This window comes from Lampetra fluviatilis, chromosome 5, assembly GCF_964198595.1.
Source record: "Lampetra fluviatilis chromosome 5, kcLamFluv1.1, whole genome shotgun sequence".
NCBI lineage: Eukaryota > Metazoa > Chordata > Hyperoartia > Petromyzontiformes > Petromyzontidae > Lampetra > Lampetra fluviatilis.
In genome coordinates, this window is record NC_136279.1 from 18561472 (window position 1) to 18585794 (window position 24323).

General features: G+C 57.3%; 1 protein-coding gene across 8 annotated transcripts in view; it reads right to left on the minus strand.

Annotated features, from left to right (window-relative positions):
* Positions 1-24323, minus strand: part of RPTOR (regulatory associated protein of MTOR complex 1) — an 85591-nt gene that overhangs the window by 34491 nt on the left and 26777 nt on the right. For 3 of the 8 annotated variants that reach the window (XM_078857059.1, XM_078857057.1, XM_078857056.1), the window contains 15 exons: positions 22376-22476; positions 22099-22243; positions 17582-17657; positions 15313-15414; positions 14879-14962; positions 14307-14417; positions 13738-13812; positions 12299-12364; positions 11513-11704; positions 11034-11174; positions 10019-10139; positions 4565-4717; positions 3600-3668; positions 785-958; positions 473-591 (listed from right to left, as the gene is read on the minus strand). In XM_078857059.1, the coding sequence (XP_078713185.1) occupies positions 473-591; positions 785-958; positions 3600-3668; positions 4565-4717; positions 10019-10139; positions 11034-11174; positions 11513-11704; positions 12299-12364; positions 13738-13812; positions 14307-14417; positions 14879-14962; positions 15313-15414; positions 17582-17657; positions 22099-22243; positions 22376-22476 (1729 nt within the window). The remainder of the gene's footprint in view (positions 1-472; positions 592-784; positions 959-3599; positions 3669-4564; positions 4718-10018; positions 10140-11033; positions 11175-11512; positions 11705-12298; positions 12365-13737; positions 13813-14306; positions 14418-14878; positions 14963-15312; positions 15415-17581; positions 17658-22098; positions 22244-22375; positions 22477-24323) is intronic. The other 5 variants (XM_078857062.1, XM_078857061.1, XM_078857058.1 and 2 more) reach the window with 4 other exon arrangements.

The following is a 24323-nucleotide window of genomic DNA, read 5'->3' on the forward strand; positions in this document are numbered from 1 at the left end:
GACCTAGGTTATCTCAAGTGCGAAACATTCGTACATTGTAAGATCTATAAAACAGTTCGGTCTTGCATTTTTACTGAACTGGTTAAATGTGTCTGGGCCGATGGAATGCTGAGTAGGTGAGTGGGTGAGTAGGTGAGTCAGTGGGTAGGTGAGTTCCAGGCCAAAGGACCTCTGAGTAGGTGAGTGGGTGAGTAGGGGAGTCAGTGGGTAGGTGAGTTCCAGGCCAAAGGACCACTGACTAGGTGAGTGGGTGAGTAGGTGAGTCAGTGGGTAGGTGAGTTCCAGGCCAAAGGACCACGAACCGCAAAGCCGCGGGGGTCCAAATCTCGCTGCGTAACAAGCATGTGCATGTCAGCGTGCACGAGTGGAGAGAGCGCACCAGCGATACACGTGTGTATGTGGCTGTGCGCATGTGTGCGTGTGTGCGTGTGCACGTGTGTGTGTGTGTGCGTGTACGTGTGTGTGCGCGCACCTTCCACGCGACGGAGTTGAGCGTCCGCATGGCCATGTCGGACACCTCGGGGCAGGGGTCCACGGCCATGTGCAGCAGCACGCGCCAGATCTGAGTGTACACGCTATTAAACGAGATCCCTGCGCACGCGCACAAAGGCAAAGATCCACCGTGCGGCGTTAACAGAATGTTGGGGCAAGTGCTGTTAGCGAGCACCCACACGCAGCCACACACCACCAAACTCAACCTCTTCCTGCACCTGCCCCACACCCCCCACCCACCCGACCTCTCCTCCCACCTACAACCCACAGCCCTCCTCCCCACCTCACCCACCCCTGCCCGCACCGATGAGCGAGTTGAGGGCGCTGTAGGAGCTGACGCGGCGCATCTTGTCGACGGTGTCGTACGTGAGGATGAGCTCCTCCCCGTCGGGGCTGCTCGCCGTGCTGCTGCTCCCGCCGCTCACGTTCAGCGGCGGCGATGTCATCGCTCCGCCGCCGCCGCCGCCTGCGCAGACGAGGGGAGGGCGATCACGGGGTGGGGGGGGGGAGGTCGGAGGTCGCCGTCGTTATCTCGCCCAATGTAGCTGCGTGAAGTTCGCGTCTCCCTGCCGCTCGTCAGTCTCTCTGCTCAATTCGTTTGTGCCGCGGCGTGGCCTAGAGCGGGCGGGCGCCGTGTTCGTCGCGGGAGGTTCGCGCTTCGAAGCCAGCGGCCGCCCTCGGTTATTGTTGCCGCGCCGATTGTGTTAACCGTAATAATGCTGCGAGCCGTCCTCTTCGCGGCGGGCGCGCCGACGGGTCCCGGGATGTCGGTGGCCAGAGCAGGCCGTCGCGTGCCGGCGCTGCCGTCTGAACGTGCCAGATCTCATTCCAAAAAGAATTCCACCGCAAATTACTCGATCTGAATTTCCACTTGCATGGCTCACTCATCTTCACCACCGTTCTGTAGAAAAAAAACCTCGACGGGACCCTCCTGAAAGAACAGAGTCTTGGGACTCGGCGAGGCCTTCCGGGGCAAATGCTCAAAAGGATAAATAATATATATTTAGAATGAGCAGAGGGGCGGACTCCTCCTCTGGTGATGGCCATTGTGAATGCATAACAAAGATTGGACGAACTTTATTGGCCGCCATGCAATGATCGGCTCACCTGGGAAATCGCCACAATTTGGGGTCAGGATTAATTTCCACCGAGGTTGTGTTTCTTGGCAAGTTGCGGTCGGTCTCAACGTTCCGCGCCATTTGCTTCTTCTCAATTTGGCGCGTCGGCCCCAAGGTGACGTCCGCATTGCGATCATCGAAACATTTGCAAATCGTGCACGGCGCGGTCCTAGCATTGTGTGCGTCGTTAGGCGCTCGCTTATCCGTGAGCAGGAGAGTTCCCCTTGGCCGTGAGCACGCAGCACCGCACGCAGCACGCACGCACGCACGCAAAATACCTGTACACATTTTGACTTAAAGCTTTCGTGACTGCAGGGATTCATCTTCTTGGTTCTTTCGGTGAAGTCACGTAGAAGGGAAATAATAAAATAATAAAAGTAAAACATAATAAAATAATATAATAAAAGCATATTAAAAAATATAATAATATAATATTTTATAATGTTTGATTTTTATTATTTTATTATTTCCCTTCTACGTGACTTTACCGAAAGAACCAAGAAGATGAATACCTGTACACAGTGTATACACACACTCCACATACCTACCATGAAACCCCACCCAGCTGTGCAAGACAAAGATCTCTGTGTAACCTTAACAGACTGTTGGTGCAAGTGCCGTGCGCACGCACACACACACAGGTAAGCGAGGGATGCTTAGGGAAGACACAACTCAACAAGCCGACGACGACTCTTCTCTTATAGCTACACAGCCGGGCTGTGCGTCGCGGACTCTCCCGCAGAAGCGTGAGGCTTTGTTGAAGAAAAAAAACGTTTAAGTGACTTTCATGAGCGGGGCACCGACGTTGGCAAGATGTTAACTACGTCGCCCGGTATACAGGAGGTTGTGGGTTCAATCCCAACCTTGACGCCTGCCGCGTGGATTTTTCTCCAGACCCTCCGGTTTTTCGCTCCGGATTTAGAATCAACATCAAACGTTTAAAGTATCTGGTTGCTATAAATTTCCACGTGACGGTAAGTCACTTCGTTGCGCTTGTAATTTGTGATAGCCAGGTCGTTTCTGAAAAAGAGCTGTGTAGCTCCGTGGGCCGTACCTGGTTAGTTTAGTAACGTAACGGCGCTGCGCCGACACCGCGCTACAACGTACGGGGAGCGGCGCCTCGCAGCGACGATGACGCCGGTGCGCTACGGCATCACCGGGGAAGTTTCGGCGCCCGTGCCGGAGAGCCCGGCGCACACAACCCACTCGTTCGGCCACAAAGCTGGACATTACGCATCCACGTTCTGCCTTCGGGGTGGCCGCCCCTCCCTGCTCCCGTGAGCGGCGCAAGCCGGGCGCAAGCGGAGGCGACGGAGCGCCGCCGGCACGGCGCCAAACCGACCGACCGGCGCGGCGTGGCAAAGCTGGCGGGCCACCGCGGAGAGCCCAGTCCACACGCGGACACTTTTTTTTTATTTACATTTTTTTTTATTCATTGCCGGATTCTGTAGCAGGCATCGCTCGCCGCCGGGCGGTGACGCCAAGACTGGAGGCGTCGTGGCCGTAATTGGACGGGCCAATCAGAGGTGAGCGTGATGACGACGTCACTTCCCGCTTGATGCCCTGCACCCCCGCCAGCCAACCAGCCTTTAATTAACGGAGTAAGCGGCGTCACAAGAAGCGACGTCGAACCGTTGTGGATTGAGGCTTCTCGGATCTCGCCGAAGGCGCTTTCGGGGTGGCGGTCGGAGCGGATCGTTGGTTGGAATCGACGGCGCCGTCGTCGGGGCGACAATTTCTCCCTGACGACACGGACGGCGGCAAGAGCCTCGCGCGTGGACCGGGCCTTGGCGTTTGTTAACGTGCAGAGCGATAGGAAGCGGCAGGGCAGAGAAAGCGACGCCGCAGCAGGGAGTGGGGGCGGCGAATTGGGGGGGGGGCGAGGGGCTAAGGACAGGATGGCAGGGGGCAGAGGCAGACGTGTGTGGGGCGGGAGAGAGGCGCGATGAGGCGGAAACGCTGACGCTCGCGGCGCGGCTGGTAACCCACCGACGTCGCGCTCTTTGTTCGCCGCCGAGTCCACGCGACACAAACTCCGCACGCAAGCACGCTGCAAAGCTGAGCGTGCCAAGGGGTGTGAGAGTTTTCCGGCATCACACGAGGCTAGCCACCATGCACCTTCCTCTGAGCTTTGGGCAAAGCAGTGACGCTCAGGCAGCAAAGGGTGACGCATCGCAGCGGCAACCCTCGGACGAGATCAAAAACTCTGGGTCAAAGCGTTTGTAGTTTGTGTTTTTCTTTCAAGAGGTGGAAGAGGGACGTGGAATTACGCGAGCGGTGGGCGAGATTAAAATCCAGCGACAGCCCTGGTGACCTCTAACCCTGACCGCTCATCCATTTCCCTCTACGAGGTGATCAGAATCAGAATTTTATTTTCATACTGGAGGAATCTGATGAGCTACAAAGTCCAGTACCGACTTGCTGATGCTACCCGCTTGAATTACCCGGGCGAGGGCCTGCCCATTGAGCTTCTGCTCTGCAGCGTCGTGCCAGTCAACCTCTCGCCATCGCTCAGCCACTGCCGCGTCACTCCCGTTACCACGACGACCGCAGTTTTCGCCCCCCTGATTTACAATGCTGTTATGATGTCTCTGCAATGCTAACCCCCCCCTCCACCCCCCCGACTCTCCTCTCGTCCGGAACTGCGCTCAACGCACTCACCGCTGCAGGTCGCCTCGCTTCTCTCTCTGCTTCTCCCTTCGCACCGCTCCCCTTCGGGATTCCCTCCTCCCATCGTCGTCCCTTCTCCGACGTTCCGATAACCCCGTACGATCCCTAGCACTCTCGGTATGCTAGCGCTGCTGCTGCTGTTGCTGCTGCTGGTGGCGGGCGGTGGTGGCATTGGGTGGCGGTGGAGGGCAGGGTCGGGGGGCGTATAAAGTTTTGGGAGGTGGCGCTCGTGAAATGGAGGGGATGACGGAAGGGGGGGGGGGGGCGTGAGCGACACCGCTTACCATCCTCGCTGAGACTGAGGTTCTGCAGCGACTTGTTGAGGCTGCGGGCCGTCGCCGCGTTGCCGATGGCGCGCAGGTTGCCGTACGAGCTCACGGGGCGCAGGCGCGACGACGCCAGCCCCTCCCGCGCCGGCGTCAGGCTGCCGGGGGGGTCTGGGGGGGACGGCGGTTTGGTCGGTGGGGGGGGGGTACGGCGTGGGAGGTGCGGGGGGTGCGGGAGGAGGGGGGTGGTTTGGGGTCGTCGGGGCGGCAAGGGACGTGGGCCTGGTTCGTCAGGTACCTTGACCCCTCACCCACCCGCACCCTGAAACCCGGAATCTAAATCACTAAACGTGGAACCTGGGCCCTGGAATTTGAACTCCTTGAACCATTCCCACAATCCAAATAGCTTCAAGCAAGGGCGCTTGGAAGTGAATTACGCAATACAAATAGACACGCACATATACGGTAAACCTAACGTTTCAGACCGTTATCCTTATTCATAGCGGAGAGTTTCACCCGACGAGTCGATCTCTCTCCCGCTATCGTCTGGGCGATCGTGACGACCGCGACCGCTTTCCACCGCCGGCGCCGCGACAAGGAAGACGCAGAGAGGCAGAGGTGGTGGTGGAGGAGGAAGAGGAGGATTCGGTGAGATGGAAAACAAAACAATCGGAGAGAAAAAAGTGACGGTGCGAGGACAGAAAATCACGGCGGGTGTTAACGAGCCTTGATTGGTCGTGGGTCAACGAGTGAATTGGGTCACGGAGAAAAACAAGTGGTGAAGGGGGTCCAACGAACGATGGCGCAGATGCCATCGCGACCTCTTGACCCCCCCCCCACCCCGCCCCACCCAACGCGGCGCGCTCCCCTGCGGTCGACGGCAACGCGAGCGGAAAGTCTGCGGGCGAACGCGGACGCACGGAGCGACACGCCAAATACCCCACAGTGCACGCGTCAAAGCGAGAATCCCTCCGTTGCGGCGCTGAGGTCAGAGTGCCCGACTGGCAACCACCATCATCACCATCATCACCATCATCATCGTCACCATCACCATCATCACCATCATCACCATCATCACCATCACCATGATTACTACCGGCAGCGGCAGCCGCAGTAATCCTTTGCGGTTGATAAACGACCGGCACCACATCGCAAGGAGATCAACAGCAGTTGCGGCCGAAGATGAAAACTGCCACCTGACACAGGAACGTGGAATTTCCAGCAATGGGCCCCAGAGCGGCGAGAGGCGTGAGTGCGTGAGTGCGTGCGTACGTGAGTGCATGAGTGTGTGAGTGCGTGAGTGCGTGAGTGCGTGAGTGCGTGACTGCGTGAGTGCGTGAGTGCGTGAGTGCGTGAGTGCGTGCGTGAGTGCGTGAGTGCGTGCGTGCGTGCATGCGTGCGTGAGTGCGTGACTGCGTGAGTGCGTGAGTGCGTGAGTGCGTGAGTGCGTGCGTGAGTGCGTGAGTGCGTGAGTACGTGAGTGCGTGCGTGAGTGCGTGACTGCGTGAGTGCGTGAGTGCGTGAGTGCGTGAGTGCGTGAGTGCGTGCGTGAGTGCGTGAGTGCGTGCGTGCGTGCATGCGTGCGTGAGTGCGTGACTGCGTGAGTGCGTGAGTGCGTGAGTGCGTGAGTGCGTGCGTGAGTGCGTGACTGCGTGAGTGCGTGAGTGCGTGACTGCGCGAGTGCGTGAGTGCGTGAGTGCGTGAGTGCGTGAGTGCGTGCGTGAGTGCGTGAGTGCGTGCGTGCGTGCATGCGTGCGTGAGTGCGTGACTGCGTGAGTGCGTGAGTGCGTGAGTGCGTGAGTGCGTGCGTGAGTGCGTGCGTGAGTGCGTGACTGCGTGAGTGCGTGAGTGCGTGAGTGCGTGCGTGAGTGCGTGAGTGCGTGAGTGCGTGAGTGCGTGCGTGAGTGCGTGCGTGAGTGCGTGAGTGCGTGAGTGAGTGCGTGACTGCGTGAGTGCGTGAGTGCGTGAGTGCGTGAGTGCGTGCGTGAGTGCGTGAGTGCGTGAGTACGTGAGTGCGTGCGTGAGTGCGTGACTGCGTGAGTGCGTGAGTGCGTGAGTGCGTGAGTGCGTGCGTGAGTGCGTGCGTGAGTGCGTGACTGCGTGAGTGCGTGAGTGCGTGAGTGCGTGAGTGCGTGCGTGAGTGCGTGAGTGCGTGCGTGAGTGCGTGACTGCGTGAGTGCGTGAGTGCGTGAGTGCGTGAGTGCGTGCGTGAGTGCGTGAGTGCGTGCGTGCGTGAGTGCGTGAGTGCGTGCGTGAGTGCGCGAGTGCGTGAGTGCGTGAGTGCGTGAGTGCGTGAGTGCGTGAGTGCGTGCGTGAGTGCGCGAGTGCGTGAGTGCGTGAGTGCGTGCGTGCGTGAGTGCGTGAGTGCGTGCGTGAGTGCGCGAGTGCGTGAGTGCGTGAGTGCGTGCGTGCGTGAGTGCGTGAGTGCGTGCGTGAGTGCGTGACTGCGTGAGTGCGTGAGTGCGTGAGTGCGTGAGTGCGTGCGTGAGTGCGTGAGTGCGTGCGTGAGTGCGTGACTGCGTGAGTGCGTGAGTGCGTGAGTGCGTGAGTGCGTGCGTGAGTGCGTGAGTGCGTGCGTGCGTGCATGCGTGCGTGAGTGCGTGCGTGAGTGCGTGAGTGCGTGAGTGCGTGAGTGCGTGCGTACGCGAGTGCGTGAGTGAGTGCGTGAGTGCGTGTGTGCGTGAGTGAGTGCGTGAGTGCGTACGTGAGTGCGTGAGTGCGTGAGTGCGTACGCGAGTGCGTGCATGAGTGAGTGCGTACGTGAGTGCGTGAGTGCGTGAGTGCGTGAGTGCGTGAGTGCGTGAGTGCGTGAGTGAGTGCGTACGCGAGTGCGTGCGTGAGTGAGTGCGTGCGTGAGTGCGTGCGTACGTACGTGAGTGCGTGAGTGCGTGCGTGAGTGCGTGAGTGCGTGCGTGAGTGCGTACGTGAGTGCGTGCGTACGTGAGTGCGTGAGTGCGTGAGTGAGTGAGTGCGTACGTGAGTGCGTGCGTACGTGAGTGCGTGAGTGCGTGAGTGCGTGCGTACGTGAGTGCGTGAGTGCGTACGTGAGTGCATGCGTACGTGAATGCGTGAGTGCGTGAGTGCGTGAGTGCGTACGCGAGTGCGTGAGTGCGTGAGTGCGTGAGTGCGTGAGTGCGCGAGTGAGTGAGTGCGTGAGTGCGTACGCGAGTGCGTGAGTGCGTGCGTGCGTGCGTGAGTGCGTGAGTACGCGAGTGTGTGAGTGAGTGAGTGCGTGAGTGCGTACGCGAGTGCGTGAGTGCATGCGTGCGTGAGTGCGTACGCGAGTGCGTGAGTGCGTGAGTGCGTGAGTACGCGAGTGCGTGAGTGAGTGAGTGCGTGAGTGCGTACGCGAGTGCGTGAGTGCGTGCGTGCGTGAGTACGCGAGTGCGTGAGTGAGTGAGTGCGTGAGTGCGTACGCGAGTGCGTGAGTGCGTGCGTGCGTGAGTGCGTGAGTGCGTGAGTACGCGAGTGCGTGAGTGAGTGCGTGAGTGCGTACGCGAGTGCGTGAGTGCGTGCGTGAGTGCGTGAGTGCGTGCGTGAGTGCGCGAGTGCGTGCGTGCGTACGTGAGTGCGTGCGTACGTGAGTGCGTGCGTGCGTACGCGAGTGCGTGCGTACGTGAGTGCGTGCGTACGTGAGTGCGTGCGCCCAGCGCTTGTCGAGCAAGCGTGGGCGTGCGATCGCCAGCGCGCACGACGGCACCGCCACGCTCCCCCCCACCCACCCTCCCCTTTGCTCGCCCTCATTTCCCTGCCGTCACTTACACACCCGGGGATTGAAATTTTTTAATCAATTTAATGAATGCAATCAATTTAATCAGTTTCAAAAATTATTAAATTATAAAAAAATAGAAACCAAAATTATGTTTAACAAATAATTAAAGTGATGTTTTTCCGTTAGAATGACATTAATTAATAAATAAATTGTCTGTGGGACCTTTTTTGGCAGCATCAAGACGATACACCGGTGTAGACCCATCAGTTTCAAAGACGGTGCATATTTTATCAGAGCACCTTAGGTTGCATGTTTTTGCCACGACGTGTGGTTAATGCAGACTCGATGCCTTGCGAAAGGTGCGTGGTCTATTCGGTGTGTGAACATCTTCTCCCGTTCTATTTCCAGAAAGGGTAAGTCCTATTCTTTATTTTTTTCATCGTGAAAAAAATGGTGGACGTAATTAAATTTCCCCCCCATCGCCAATGAAGCCCTCCTCATTTCCCCGCGTTGTTAATCGACCACCCAGGGATCACGTGGCTAACTCCCAGAATGCCGTGCTTGCCTCACCAAAAACAAATCAAACACTTAATTGAGCAGAGTGTGATGGTTGCGTGCGCAGCACGTTGATGCACGGTCATCAGCCACAATCAGGAAAAGGTTTTAAGAAATATATTTAAAAAAATAGGTCTCAGGTAATTTCCCGCCCAAACGAACGTTCGGGTGATGGTTGGAAATTTCACTTTCCGAGGGTACGGTAGCGGAGGAGTCACAACATAGGGACAACAACTGTTGGCTTCTCCAAAAATTGGTACTAATTTTATCCACCCCCCTCGCCCGGAGACATGATGGTAGGAGGCACACCCTCCCCTCCTGCACCCCCCCTGAACTCCCGCCCCCCCCCCCACCACTACACCACACCCCCGCCCCCGCAACCAGCCACTCGCTCTACCGCTGAGCCCGGGAACGCGACCTTTAATGAAATAACGAAATGAGACGATGCCGTTGCGGCAGTGTGGATGGGTGAATTAAGAGCGGCTCGCTTTGGCCACGTCAAAAGCGATCGCAGGCGAGAGCGTCGGCTTGACTCCTGGGCTCCCTCCCAGGAGGAGAGATTAACAATCATGTGCAGCGGCATTGATGGTTTTATCACAATCCTCGGTGAATGGGAAATTTAAAAGTGTATTCCATAGAAATTTGTATTTTAATTGCCCACACCTCCCAACCCCCCCACCACTGAATCTGCCTTTGTCCAGCTCTTGACGACGGCCTTAATCGGATGACGGTCGCAGGGCAAAAAGTTGCTCCGTGCCGTCATCATCATCACCACCACCACCAAACATCCCCATAAACATTACCACCACCATTTTCATCACCGCTTGTCATCGCCACCATTATCATAAACAACATTGTCATCAGTGATCATTACCATCATCACCATCATCATCATTATCATCGTCGTCAACAACGCCATAATTTTGGACGCACCGTGTTGCTATGCTGTCAGCGAGCAAGGCTTGCGGTTGACCGCTGCTGCCACGTGGCTTTGACCAAACTCCGAACCCGCTAGTCGTCCGGGAATAAACAAACACGGAAACTGAACAACAAAAATTATTCCGCTGAAATGTGGACCCCGGTCGAACACAGTCCTCCTGTACTGGGATATGAGGCGGCAGTGGGGGGGGGGTGATGTGGGAGGAAGGGGTGGGGGGGGGTGGAGTCCGGACGGAGAGGAGACGCGGCGGGCTGGGCAGCGGTACCTGCGAAGGTGGCGGGCGACAGCGCCGGGTGGTTGCGCTCCTCCTCCAGGAACTGCAGCGCCACCGTGCAGAAGTTCACCTCGTACTGCACCACCAGGTAGTGCAGCGCCACCACCATCTCCTGCCACACGGGTCGCGTGAAGGTTCGCGGTTAGGGGGTCATCGCAGGCTGGAGGGTGCATCAATGTTATAATTATCATTTCAACTTGCAACGCGCTCGCTCTCTTGGAGACGGAGCGACTCAAAGGGGCGCCAGGAGGAGGAACCGCAGAGTTAGCGGGCAACGCGGCAGCCACGTGGTGGGACGCCGGCACAAAATCCCCCTCCCCCAAGCTCTGCGGTCCGCTACACATTAAGGTGTTACCGGCCGAGTGAGAGGAAACCAGAGCTCCCGGAGAAATCTCCACACGTGCGAGGGGGGAAACGCTCTATCCAATACGGCAGTGGATTACGGTCGCGGAAAACCCAGGAAAAAACCTCTTGACGAAAGGGCCGCAAGTTATATTTTTCATCCCCCCCCGGCCCCACCCCTACCCCCCAACTTGCCCCGCCCACCACTACCTCAACCCCGCCTCCGGGGGGAAAGGGCGGGGCTTAAAATGGGAAGAGGCAGGGTCTAAAGAATTAAGGGGCGGGTCTTAAATAGGAAAGCACGGATCTGAAAGAGCAAGCGGAGATGGAGCCTGATTAGTTAGGAGTTGGGCCTAAAGAGGAAGAGGTGGAGCCTGCAGAGGAAAAGGTGGGGCCTGCAGAAGAAGGGTGGGGCCTGGAGAGGTTGAATTTCCCTGCTGAGTTTGGGTACCAGAAGCGTAGAATAAAATACGTGCAGCTGAGGCCACAGGCCAAACTCGTTATTTTACATTTTTTCTGTGTGCAACTCAAAGCATCTCCCTGCTGAAATGAGCTTGGTCTGGAGAAATTCGCCTATCGGTGGCCTGAGCCATCGTCACGATCGTCATAATCGTCATCATCATCAGCTGTGACCTATCCACTGTTGGACGGCGGCGGTGCCGACCTTGCGGACGATGGGGCTGCCGTCGTTGAGCAGCTGGGCGACGGTCATGGCGACGTTGTGGTCGAGGGTGGTGGCTTGGTCGCTCCGCTCCCCCGAGTTCCCGATGAATGTGCCGAGCGCAAACACGGCCGCGCTGCGCACCTAGCGTCGCACCGGCAACCGCACAAACGCGTTACACCACCACGCAGCACAACCACACCACCAGGCAGCACAACCACACCACCACACAGCACAACCACACCACCACAACCACACCACCACGCAGCACAACCACACCACCACAACCACACCACCACGCAGCACAACCACACCACCACGCAACACACGTGCATTACCGCTGCGACACGTATGCATGTCGCCACGGCGACACGTACACATTACCGCGGCGACACGTACGCACGTCGCCACGGTGACACGTACACATTACCGCGGCGACACGTACGCACGTCGCCACGGCGACACGCACGCGGGCTCAGTACCTCGGGCAGCGGGTCGGAGAGCAGCAAGTAGAGCTTCTCGTGCGCCGAGTCGCGCACGCCGCACCAGCGCGCCGCGTCGAAGTGCTGCCACATGCGGCCCAGGCACACGGCCACCCAGTGGCGCAGCAGCGGGTGGGGGTCGTTGAGCTGCTCCAGGCAGATGGCGATCAGGCTGCCCTGCAGGCACACCTCCTGCAGCAGCAGCAGCAGCAGCACCAGCAGCAGCAAAATCAGGGAGCGGAACAGGCAGCCGGGGCGGAACAAGCAGCCGTGGTAGCGGCAGCAGCAGCAGCACCACCAACAGGAGCAGAAGCACCAACAGCAGCGGCACCAGCAGTAGGAGTGCAACAAGCAGTAGCAAGAGCAGTGGCACCAGCGGGAGCGGAAGCAGCAGCAGCGTTACGGAGGAGAGTGTGTATCTGGAACGGAAGTATGATCATGGCCTCTGCTGATGAGGCAACGAATGCCAAAACTGGTCCAGAGTTTGCTTGCGCTGAACCAATGCTGCTGAAATGATGCAGGAAGGACAGATGCGTCCCGTCCGCTCATCTGGTCCACCGTCTCCACGGAGACGCTCACCATCATTGTGGCTTCAACGCGGATCGATTAGATCCGTGGCTCGGTACGACCAGAGAGCCGTCACCTCGTCCCACGCAGAACCGCTATCCGACCCGACTGGGAACTCTCTCGGAGACTTGGCATCGCTCACTCCACCAGGTGATAGCCTTTGCCCCCCCCCCCAATCCCCCCCCCATCCCGCCCCCCCACACCGCCCCGCCCCCTCACCTGTCCCGTCAGGTAGTTGTTGACGATGACAGCGAGGACGAAGGCTGCCATCGTGCGGTGGTCGGCCTGGAGGAAGTGCAGGGAGACACGCACGCACGGTGTCAACCATCACGCGGCATCCACCGTCATACAGCATTTACCGTCACGCAGCGTCCACCGCCAGCGTCCACCGCCAGCGTCCACCATCACGCCGAGTCCAAACTTCAGCCTAATACCTCGCCCTTGCTTAAACGTGAACACCGATTAAACATCGAACCCAACGCCAACGGTGAGCCTAATCGAGCCCACACTAACCTCCGTCCGAACACTAAATCCCAGCAACAACCCGAGCCTTAACTAAACCCGCGACCCACCGCAAAACGTATAAATCCACAGCCGCGACTCCCCGACTGCGACGCCGACGCAAGGCCCCGTCGACGGCGCTCGACACTCGCCGCCTCTTAGCGCTCGCTCCAGAAGCCAAATGCGGCGGAAACACCCACGAAACCTCCCAACTCTCCTCCGCAACCCCGAGCCCTCGCCCCTAACCTTTCTTGAACTTGGCACTACGATCGTGCTGCTGTGCTGCTGTCACGTTCTTACCGGCACCTACCGAACATCTGTGAAAAGAACTTGCTAGCCCATCGGATTCCTCCTGCAGCGTAAATAAAAAATATTCTGATTCTGATAAGCTCGGAGGGGGAAAGGGACGAGCGGTCGGGGTTAGAGGTCACCAGGGCTGTCGCTGTCGTTTCCCTGGATTTTAATTTCGCCAACCGCTCGGTGATTCTCATTAACGCCAAGCACAGCTCAAGGGGGGGGGGGGGGGGGCTACCCCCAGCTGAGTGAGTCGTCGATAATCAATCCTGCCCCCCGCTGCCCGCGTCACTGCAGGGAAATATTTTCAATTTGTGTGCCATCTCCTCGGTTCCTCCTCATCCTCCCGCTGATTGTTGACACACAGAGAGAGAGGAGTTGCCCCCCCACGCGGATCGCACCGACGTCTTGCTGCGCCTGCCGCGGTCGACTTGTACGGACGCGAGTGCGCGCACGTGTGTGTGCGTGTGTGTGCGTGTGTGCGCGTGTGTGCGTGCGCGCGTGCGCGCGTGCGTACGTGTCTGTCTGTGTTGTGGAAACATCGACTTGTACGGACGCGAGTGCGTGCACGTGTGCGTGTCTGTCTGTCTGTGCTGGGGAGCGACAGCGCTGCACGAGTCCCTGGCACATGATAATATGCTTCACAGTGGCAGTGGGGCTCACAAAATGCCGATTGATTACTAATAAACCCAAAATGATCCGATGGAAAGTAGGGATTTCGATTGGATCATTGGGGGGGGGGGGGGGGGGGGCACATGCAACCCCACCCCCCCCACTGGCTCCGCAAGTGCACAGCCTGCCTCAAGTGAAGAGCGAGCAGGGACGGTGGTCGGTGATCACGAGCACAAACAGGAAGTGCTTACGGGCATGTAGGGGTCGGCCAGCACCGACAGGAAGTACTTGTGTCCGCCATCCTTGACGAGGTCTGCCTGGCAAGACTGTTACACACGGCGGAGGAGATAACGTAAGGTTAACACGCCGATACCTCGGCGTTACCCCGGCGATACCCCAGCATTACCACGGAGTGAGCGGCGTTACCCAGACAGATGTTGTTACCGAGGCACGGGATGGCACCGTGCTACAGTGGCAATGTTGCTGTGGCCAAACCACAGACAAAGATCCCCCGTGTAGCCTTAACAGACTGTTGGGCCAAGTGCTGTTAACGAGCACCTATGAAGGCCGGAACGGTACACGAGGGGGTGGGTGGCCAGAAACACACCCGGCCGCCTTTGTCTCCCGAGTGGCGATGTTTACACATCGCACCAGGTACTTATTTGAGGCTGAGTTAACCTAGGGGAGGCCCAGAACCGGTTCAGATAATCCATCACTGGTGTTGGCCGTGAGTGGGAATCAAATTCGGCCCGCCTCGTTCGTAGCGCATCGCGCTAACCGCTCCCCATACACACACACATGCGTGCACGGGCGTACGTACGCTGTCGACGGCCAGGATTTTGGCCCAGATGAAGACGAGGAGGGGGCGCAACTCGCGGGCCGAGCTCTGCAGCAGCTTCAGCACGTACGGGAAGATCCCTACGGATAGCGCCTGCACGCACACACACACACGCGGACAAAGGTAAAGCCATGTGCAGCCTCAACAAACGGTTGGGGCAAGTGCCGTTAAGTAAATATGAAGGCCAAGAAGGCAACAAAAGGGGGTGGTGGTGCAGTGAGCATCACGCCCCGGCCGCCTTTGTCTCCCTGGCGCTGACGTTTACACAGGCACAGGCTTAAGCGAAGGTCAACCACGCGGAGGCTAAAGGCCGGATTGGACAGGAAATCGAACTCGGGTTGCTGTGTTTGTAGCCGAGCATGCCGACCGCCGCACACCACCGCTCCACCCAACGAGCCCTACCGGATCTGCCCACCGCGGCTCGGGTCTGCTTCCTCGTTGGGGGTGCGAACACAGCAGCAGCACCATCAGCTCCAGCAGCACAAACAGCACAAACAGCACCACACCAGCAGCAGCACAGCAGCAGCAGCGATGTGGGGTGGGGGACCCCTCACCAGGCTCACGGCCCAGGGGCCCAGGTCCAGGAAGCGTCCCAGGAGGTCGAGCGCTCGCAGGCGATGCACCTGGCTGAGCAGCACCTGGGCGCATTACACGGGGACATGGACGGGGTGGAGGAGGATGGAGAAGAGGTGAAGGATGAGTACGAGGGGGTGGGAGTAGAGGGGAGGAAGAAGAAGAGGAGGAGGCGGCGGAAGACGATTGAAGGGAGGGGGGGTAGATCGAAGGGTGAGTGAGTGGGAGGGAGAGGAGGAGGAAGGGGGGAGAGGTAAAGGAGTTCAAGGCAGAATAAAACATTAACACAGGGCAGCATGGTGCCGCAAGAGTGCAGAGTCTGCCTGGGGTAAGTGCGGTGGTCAAAGTAAGCGGTTGCCAATCACAAGGTGAAGGGGAGGGGGGGCAGAGGCCAGGAGAAGGGGTCCTTGCTCACCTGCAGGACGATCGGCAGCTGCTCGGGGGGGTTCCTGTTCTCCACGCCGATCGTCAGCCACACCTGGAACGCGGTCAGCTGCTCGGCGAAGAATGGGCTGTTCTGTGGGGCGCACGGGCAACACACAGGCGGGCGCACACGCACGCACACACCACCAACAGCAACCGACACACACGCGCCTCCAACAACCGTCACTAACACACTCGCACACACACACCGCCACAACCGTCACTCACACACTCGCACACACACACCGCCAACAACCGTCACTCACACACACGCCGCCAAAACCGTCACTCACACACTCGCGCACACACGCCGCCAAAACTGTCACACTCACACACACACCGCCAAAACTGTCACTCACACACTCGCGCACACACGCCGCCAAAACTGTCACACTCACACACACACCGCCAAAACCGTCACTCACACACTCGCGCACACACACCGCCAACAACCGTCACACTCACACCACCATCAACCGTCACACACGCCGTCAACAATCGTCACACACACACACACGCCGTCAACAACCGTCACACACACACTCCGTCAACAACCGTCACACACACAGACGTCATCAACAACCGTCACACACACACACACACGCCAACAACTGTCGCACACACGCATTGTCAACATTCGTCACTAACACACCAGCTGTCAAACACACGCATGCACCACCAACAGCCACCACCAGGCACACGTTCGCGCAAACACACGCACACACACGCACACACGCACACACTGTCAAAATCTGTCAGAGAATACAAACACCAACAATCATGGCACACGCCACACGCTTCACCGGTAACCATCAATGACATCAGCATATAATACAACAAAGACCTCCTGTATAGCCTCTAACAGACTGTTGGGGCGAGTGCTATTAGCGAGCGCCCTACGAAGGCCGGCAAAGCACAATCATGTGCTGGGTGGCCAGCACCACGCCCGGTTGCCTTTTGCCTCCCCAATCCCGATGTTTACAAACCACACCAGGTACTAATTTAAGGCTGAGTCGACCTAGGGGAGGCCCAGCACCAATTGAGATATTCGTCAACGGTGTTGGCGGCCGTGAGCAGGAATTAAACTCGGGTCGCAGGATTCGTAGCGCAGCGCGCTAACCACTGCGCCACCGCTCCCCAGAGGCGCACACAAACACCCCCCTCATAGCGTTAACACTTGAGACAAGCGGCACTGTGGCACACGAGGGGGTGGGTGGCCAGCACCACGCCCGACCGCCTTTGTCTCCCCAGTGGCGATGTTTATACAGTGGCTCAGTCGACCTAGGGGAAGCCCAGGACCGGTTCTGATATCTGCAAGTTTCTCGCTGTGAGCGGGAATCGAATTCAAGTCGCTGGGTTCGTACTGCAGCTCGCTAACCACTAACCTGCCACTCGTGCACGCACGCACGCAAGCTCACGCACAGACACACATGCTCACGCACACACATGCATGCTCACACGCACGCGCACACACACGCTCACGCACACAGATGCACGCTCACACAAACACGCAAGCTCACGTACAGACACGCGCTCATGCACACACACACACACGCTCACACGCTCAAGCACACAGATGCACACACGCATACTCACACACGCTCACGCACGCACGCACGCAACACACGCAAGCTCACGTACAGACACGCGCTCATGCACACACGCACACGCTCTCACACACACACACGCTCAAGCACACAGAAATGCACGTGCTTGCAGCTTCTTCATTAGTGTCTACTGCGCGTACAGCCCCCGTGCACGTAACGACCGCCCGCCAAAAATACGTGTCCGGACATTTCAAGTAGGAAATCATTCCCATCGTCCCGCCGAGCACCCTCATGGCCTCCTCACCGTCGTCGCCGTTTCATCATCGTCGCCATCTCACCTCAGACGACCCCCATACCACCCCCCCACCACCCCCCCCCCCGCTTCAATCGCACCCGCAGATCGGCTTTGGCGCAAAAGACGCGATCACTCACGGCCCCCCCCTGCCCCCAACCCTTCGTACGGGGGGCTCAGCGGCCCTCACGGAATATTCACACGTGGGATGGAAGGGACGGGAGGTAGAAAGGGAGGGAGGGAGGGATGGAAGGGAGGGAGGGAGGGAGGTAGAAAGGGAGGGAAGGGAAGGGAGGGAGGGAGGGATGGAAGGGAGGGAGGGAGGGATGGAAGGGAGGGAGGGATGGAAGGGAGGGAGGGATGGAAGGGAGGGAGGGAGAGAGGTAGGTAGAAAGGGAGGGAGGGAGGGAGGCTGAACAGACCCTGAATGCGTTGCTATCCTCGATGATGGTCGGCAGCTGGGAGAGGCAGATGTCCACGGCAAGATCCCACGCCTGCCTGTGTGTCCGTGCGTGCGTCCGTGCGTGTGTCCATGTGTGCGTATGAGAGTGAGTATCCGTGCGTGTGTCCGTGCGCGCGTGTCCATGTATGTGCGTCCGTGCATGAGCGTGCGTGTGTGTCCGTGCGTGTGTCCGTGCGTGTGTGTCCGTGCGTGTGTGTACGTGCGTGTGTGTCCGTGCGTGTGTGTCCGTGCGTGTGTGTCCGTGCGTGTGTGTCCGTGCGTGTGTGTCCGTGCGTGTGTGTCCGTGCGTGTGTGTCCGTGCGTGTGTGTCCGTGCGTGTGTGTCCGTGCGTGTGTGTCCGTGCGTGCGTGTGTGTACGTGCGTGTGTGTCCGTGCGTGTGTGTCCGTGCGTGTGTGTCCGTGCGTGTGTGTCCGTGCGTGTGTGTCCGTGCGTGTGTGTACGTGCGTGTGTGTCCGTGCGTGCGTGTCCGTGCGTGTGCGTGTCCGTGCGTGTGTCCGTGCGTGTGTGTCCGTGAGTGTGTGTCCGTGCGTGCGTGTCCGTGCGTGTGCGTGTGCGTGTCCGTGCGTGTGTGTCCGTGCGTGTGTCCGTGCGTGTGTGTACGTGCGTGTGCGTGTCCGTGCGTGTGTGTGTGCGTGCACAATGCAGCGCAAGGGAGAACGAGAACGTGAGAGGCGCCGAACATTCGGTCGCACGCCCGGCGCCTAATAGCCCAACGAGAGCACCAGCGCACGGGAAGAATCCACGCGCGGCCACGAGCTAGGGTCAAATGAGTTGTTCAGCAAAAACTCGGAGCTGTGAGGTCGCGAGTTCAAATTGAGATTATTGTCAACGGGGCACAAACGTAAAATCATCACAATCACCATCAGCAGCGGCAGCATCACCGTCGTCATGATCACCACCGAATCAAGAGGACCTCGTAATTGCCGTGCTCTTCTTTCATTTTACTATTCTTACTCCACTCGTGTACCCGGGAAAGCCTCGCCGAGCTTCACCCATTCTTTTTCTGGAGGCTCCCGCCGCCAAATCTTGACGGGAGGTGGGGGTGGAGCGGGGCAACGATACGGTTGCTTTTCGATTTAAAGCTTTCGTGACTGCAGGGATTCATCTTCTTGGTTCTTTTGGTAAAGTCACGTAGAAGGGAGATAATAAAATAATAAAAATAAAAGATAATAAAATAATTCTCACGACGTTTCGGCCACAACGCAAGCAGCCGTCCTCAGGTGAAGAACAGGTCTGTCGGAAAGACGGACCTGTCTTTAGTTTCGGCCACAACGCAAGCAGCCGTCCTCAGGTCAAAGACAGACGCTGTCTTTCCGACAGACCTGTTCTTCACCTGAGGACAGCTGCTTGCATTGTGGCCGAAACGTTGTGATAATTATTTTATTATGTTTTATTTTTATTATTTTATTATTATCCTTTCTACGTGACTTTACCGAAAGAACCAAGAAGATACGGTTGCTGTACGTACATTCTCCAACCGAGTGATTCGCTGCGTCAGCTTTTTAAAACGTCGGCAAACTTTTAACCCCGACGACGGGCACGCGAATTACATTGGCGGGATTTTTTTCAGCGTCCGCTGCGAAGCGAGAGACGGCGCGTGTTCTATTGTCGACGGGTCGCGCTCGTCACGCACACACACAAAAGCGCTCGCCGCAAATGAAGCGCGAAAAACCTCGCCTTTCTCGTCAAGGAGCGTAAACCATCACGCGAACTCCGGGTCCCGTCCTCGCAGCAGCGTCGGCTGTTGGCTGGCCGTCGAACAAAGACGGTCACCGCGCTTTCTTCCGATATAAGGAAGCAGCTGCAGCTATGCACTTGTACATTAAAATTGAAAACTAATTTCTTCACAAGTGCTTTTTGTGTTCAGTTTGCTGTCCTTCGCTCGCGCCTCTGATTAGCACGGTTGGCTACGTACGGTGAGAAAGAAGTTAAACATACATACATAGACTGACACAGAGACCCATAGACTCACACCGAGACCAATAAACTCGTACAAAGACCCATAGACTCACACAGAGACCCAGAAACTCACACAGAGCACCACAGACTCACACAGAGCACCACAGACTCACACAGATCCATAGAACCACACAGAGACCCATAGACTCACGCAGAGACCCATAGAACCACACAGAGCACCATAAACTCACACAGAGACCCATAGACTCACACAGAGACCCATAGACTCACACAGATACCCATAGACTCACACAGAGACCCATAGACTGACACAGAGCACCACAGACTCACACAGAGACCCATACTCACACAGAGACCCATAGAACCACACAGAGACTCATAGACTCACACAGAGACCCATAGAACCACACAGAGCACCATAGACTCACACAGAGACCCATAGACTCACACAGAGACCCATAGACTGACACAGAGCACCATAGAATCACACAGAGCACCATAGACTGACACAGAGCACCATAGAATCACACAGAGCACCATAGACTCACACAGAGCACCATAGACTCACAGAGACCCATAGACTCGCACAGAGACCCATAGACTGACACAGAGACCCACAGACTCACACAAAGACCCAACGTTTGTTGTCCTTCCCCCAAACCTGTGATTAGCACGGTTGCCTACGTACGGTGCGAAAGAAGTTCAACATACGTACGCACAACGTACATAAAATAACCAAGGCAGACGCAGGATTCGAACCGTGAACTTCTGCAACGAGGCAGGCGAGCACGCTACTGCCAGGCCCCAGTTAAGTTTAAAACCAGAGTTCAAATAAATCAGCAGCTTTTAGAGTCTTCATCAATCAACCCCCCCCCCCCGTCGATTTTGCACCTTGGCTCTGTCCATATTTACTCAACAAAATTGGCATCGGATTCTCCGATTGCTTCATTTCGCTGCCTTAAATAAATATGAATGAATAAAAAAAAAATGTGCTGTCTGCCCCCAGCATCTTGCGGTACCTCGACCTTTCCCAGACAAAAGTATATTCGTGTTCGGTCCCTCGTTTTCTCCCATCACACAGCTAAGAACTCTCCATCACATGGCTAAGAACTCTCATTATTTTTAATAAATTTGGCCAAAATCCAGCTTCCGAGATTTTAAAAGAACAATTCCATTCCATCGACTCGCAGGGAACGCGCTGATCACCGGGGCTATGCATGAATAGCGTGAATGAGATGTACACTAAAAGGGGGGGGGGGGGGGGGCCCTGACAATTTCCAGGGCCGTTCTCTAACAATAGCGGGCCCCACTCGCGAGCGGAAATGAATTTGTCTCGTCGTGACAACTTTCCAATATCGGGACACACAACCGGAATGAAACTCTGGAGAGGCGAAAAGAGCACACGAGGGGGGGAGGTAGTTGGAGGGGGGGGGGTAGTTGGGGGGGGGGTAGTTGGGGGGGTAGTCGTGGGGGGGGGGGGTGGCGGTGCAACAAATAAAAAAATAAAGGGGAAGAGATATTTTTCAATCGTCGCGGCCAAAAAGTCAACGGGGAAGATGTTGCACCTCGATGCGCCGAAAATCTAACGTCTGCCAGCCGTCGCTTTGCGCTGGGACAAATTTCCGTTGGGGGGGGACGGGAGGAGGGGGTCGAGGGTGGTGGGGGGGGTTGGGGGTGGGGCAGCAGAAGCCGCAGTATATTCAGGCGTCGTACGAAATGAAGATTTTCCCTCTTCTCCCGCGGCGTGGAAATTGGTGCGATCGAGCGGGGGAGGGCTGGGAGGTTGTGTTGGAGGGGAGGGGGGGGGGTCGGGGGGGGGGGAGCATTTGGTCGCCTCTCTGGAAGTGACCGCAACGGTGAGAAAATACGATATTAATTTCGATTATAGGAACGGCGCTGACATTAACGCTGCCTGACAGCGGTGAAATTGACGGCGGTGGGTGATTGGGGAAGGGGAGGGTGGTCGGGGAGGTGGAGCGGCACCACGGTGGGGAGCGCGCAGCCCTGCAGTGGTGAGCTGTGGCACCGGGCTAACGAGTGTGTGACGAGGTGTGGGCTGACGAGGTGTGGGCTAGCGAGTGTGTGACGAGGTGTGGGCTGACGAGGTCTGGGCTAACGAGTGTGTGACGAGGTCTGGGCTGACGAGGTCTGGGCTAGCGAGTGTGTGACGAGGTCTGGGCTGACGAGGTGTGGGCTAGCGAGTGTGTGACGAGGTGTGGGCTGACGAGGTCTGGGCTAGCGAGTGTGTGACGAGGTGTGGGCTAGCGAGTGTGTGACGAGGTCTAAGCTAACGAGTGGGTGATGAGTGGGGTTCGAGGTCTGGGCGTTGGAGCAAGTGATTATAATTTGAGGTCTGGGCTATAAATGGGTGTTGAGTTGAGCTCTGGTTCTGGGCACCGGGTGGTTTTAATCCACTCTGGAGACCCAGGCCAGGGATTAGAAGACGCAAGATCAGCACAGGGAGTCCAACTGCAAGCACTCCGCGTACCGCGACGAGAGAGAGGGAGAGGGAAGGAAAGAGAGTGAGAGAGGAGAGAGAGGAGAGAGAGGCTCACCACATGGGGTGGTGGTACATTGAGGGCAGCTTGGGGCAGCTCATGGGCGTGCAGTTGTACGTGCGCATGATGCGTTCCGCCAGCAGGAAGTTGCGGAAGAGGCTGGCCACCAGCAGATCCTGGCGGAAGAGCTTCTGGAAGAGATCTGGGAAGGCCGGAAGAGAAGGAGGAGGAGGAAAGGTGCAGCGCTTCCATTAGCGACGAGCCGAGCATGTGGCCGTCACCGCCACCTCACCTGGAAAAGGTCAACCAGGGTCGCCGTGAAGGCTGAGCTCACCTCGAGGGAGGACGTTCCACGCGATGGTGTCGGTGATCGCCGTGAAAATCCAGTTGAGCTCCCCCAGAGGGGTCCTCCTGTCGTTTAGGCGTCCGGGGATCCTGCCGAGGGAAAATTCATCACCATCAGCAGCATCATCAGCATCAGCAGCAGCTATACTTGAGATCCGCTGCTGGATAAAAGGACAGCCCGAGTCGTCGTCGTCTCTCGGGGTCTCGCGGCGCAACAAAGGATCCGCCTCTGCGAAGTTCGGATCCCCTTGCCTCCGTGCCCACGTACAAGTCGGCAATATAATCGTGCGTGCGAGGCGGGGGCGACAACGCACCGGCCAGGGGCTCCCAAAGCGGAGGCACAACGGTCATGTTGCTTTTCGACTTCCAGGATTACAACAAGCGCTCTGACCTGCTCTCGTTCACCTCTTCCAAGTAATGATGTTCAAAAAGTTAAACGCACGCACGCGCACAGCTCGCACAAACACTACGCACACACACGCACGTGTGTGAAAACACACTCTCGCACACACACACACGCGCTTGTCTATATATACATACGCACACAAGACAGAGATCCCCTGCAGAGACTTGACAAGCGCTGTTAGCGAGCAGCGCCTATGAAGGCCGGCACGGCACACGAGGGGGTGGGTGGGTAGGCCAGCACCACCACGCCCGGCAGCCTTTGGTCCCCCCAGTGACGATGTTTGCACGCCGTACCCAGTGCTCATTACAGGCTGAGTCAACCCGAGGGGAGGCCCAGGACAGTATTCGTCACTGGATGCTGGCGGTACGAACACGGGAACTGAACCCGAGTCGTCGGGTTCGCGAGCGCAGCGAGCTAATCACCGAGTCACCGCTGCCCACAAAGACACAGCTTTATCCATATAGCCTTCAGCAGACTGCTGGGTCAAGTGCTGTTAGCGAGCACTTGTGAAGGCCGGGAAGGAACACGAGCTCCTCAAACCGTCCGGGCAGCATCAGTCGCTCGCGCGGTCGAGGGGTGGGGGGGGGAGGGGGATGGGGGGGATGGGGGGGATGAGGGTCCATTTAGTTATCTAACAAAACTAATTAATTTCTTCAATTACCCGACCAATCTGCGTAAATGACCCTTTAACGTTTTCCCTGGCGCTTTAATTTGCCGGGCGATATAAAAGAAACAAAAAACGCAGCGTTGTCAAGGGTGCTCCGCGATTTTGGAGCGTGGGGAGGACAACCTTCCCCCCAACCCCTCCCCCCACCACCCCCCACCTGCTGCATCCCTCCCCCCACCCCTCGCTAACTCAGGTTTAATTTCGTTCCTCGCCATCGCGTTTGCCGCTTTGGCGGCGGTCGTCACGACGCGCGTCCCGCTTTGTGAGTCAGGTCGTGACGTTCGTCTCTGTTCCCGATCGTGCGTGCGCGCGAGCGTGAACGCGCGAGCCAACGCCGGCGTGCGCGCGCGCAAGCGAGTGAGTCACGGGGCTGCGTTTTTTTTTTAAACAGAGCAGGCACAAAGACGAGTAACGACGCACGACAAAACGATCAGCAAAACAAATCCCCCGTGACGAAACGCCACTCCTGTGTTTCTTTTTGAGAGCGAGCGACCCGGCCAACGGAGCCGGGGAAAAAACTTGTGCCGTGCGGCGATTGGACGCTCGCGATCTGCTCGCCAGGGAGACTCATTGGTGGATTGTGAAATTGCGAGTTTATTTATTTGATAAAATAATTCCTAAAGATATTCTTAGGTTTTTTTGGTAAAGTCACGTAAGTAAAAAAATAAAATTAATAAAAGTAAAATTTTATTTTATTTTACTTTTATTAATTAAAATTTTTTACCTACGTGACTTTACCGAAAAAACCTAAGAATATGAATCCTAGCAGTCACGAAAGCTTCAAATCTAGAATTAATTCCTAAAGATGTTCATCTTCTTCATAATGCAGGACGAGTCACAGGAGAGGACCAGTTTCATTAATTT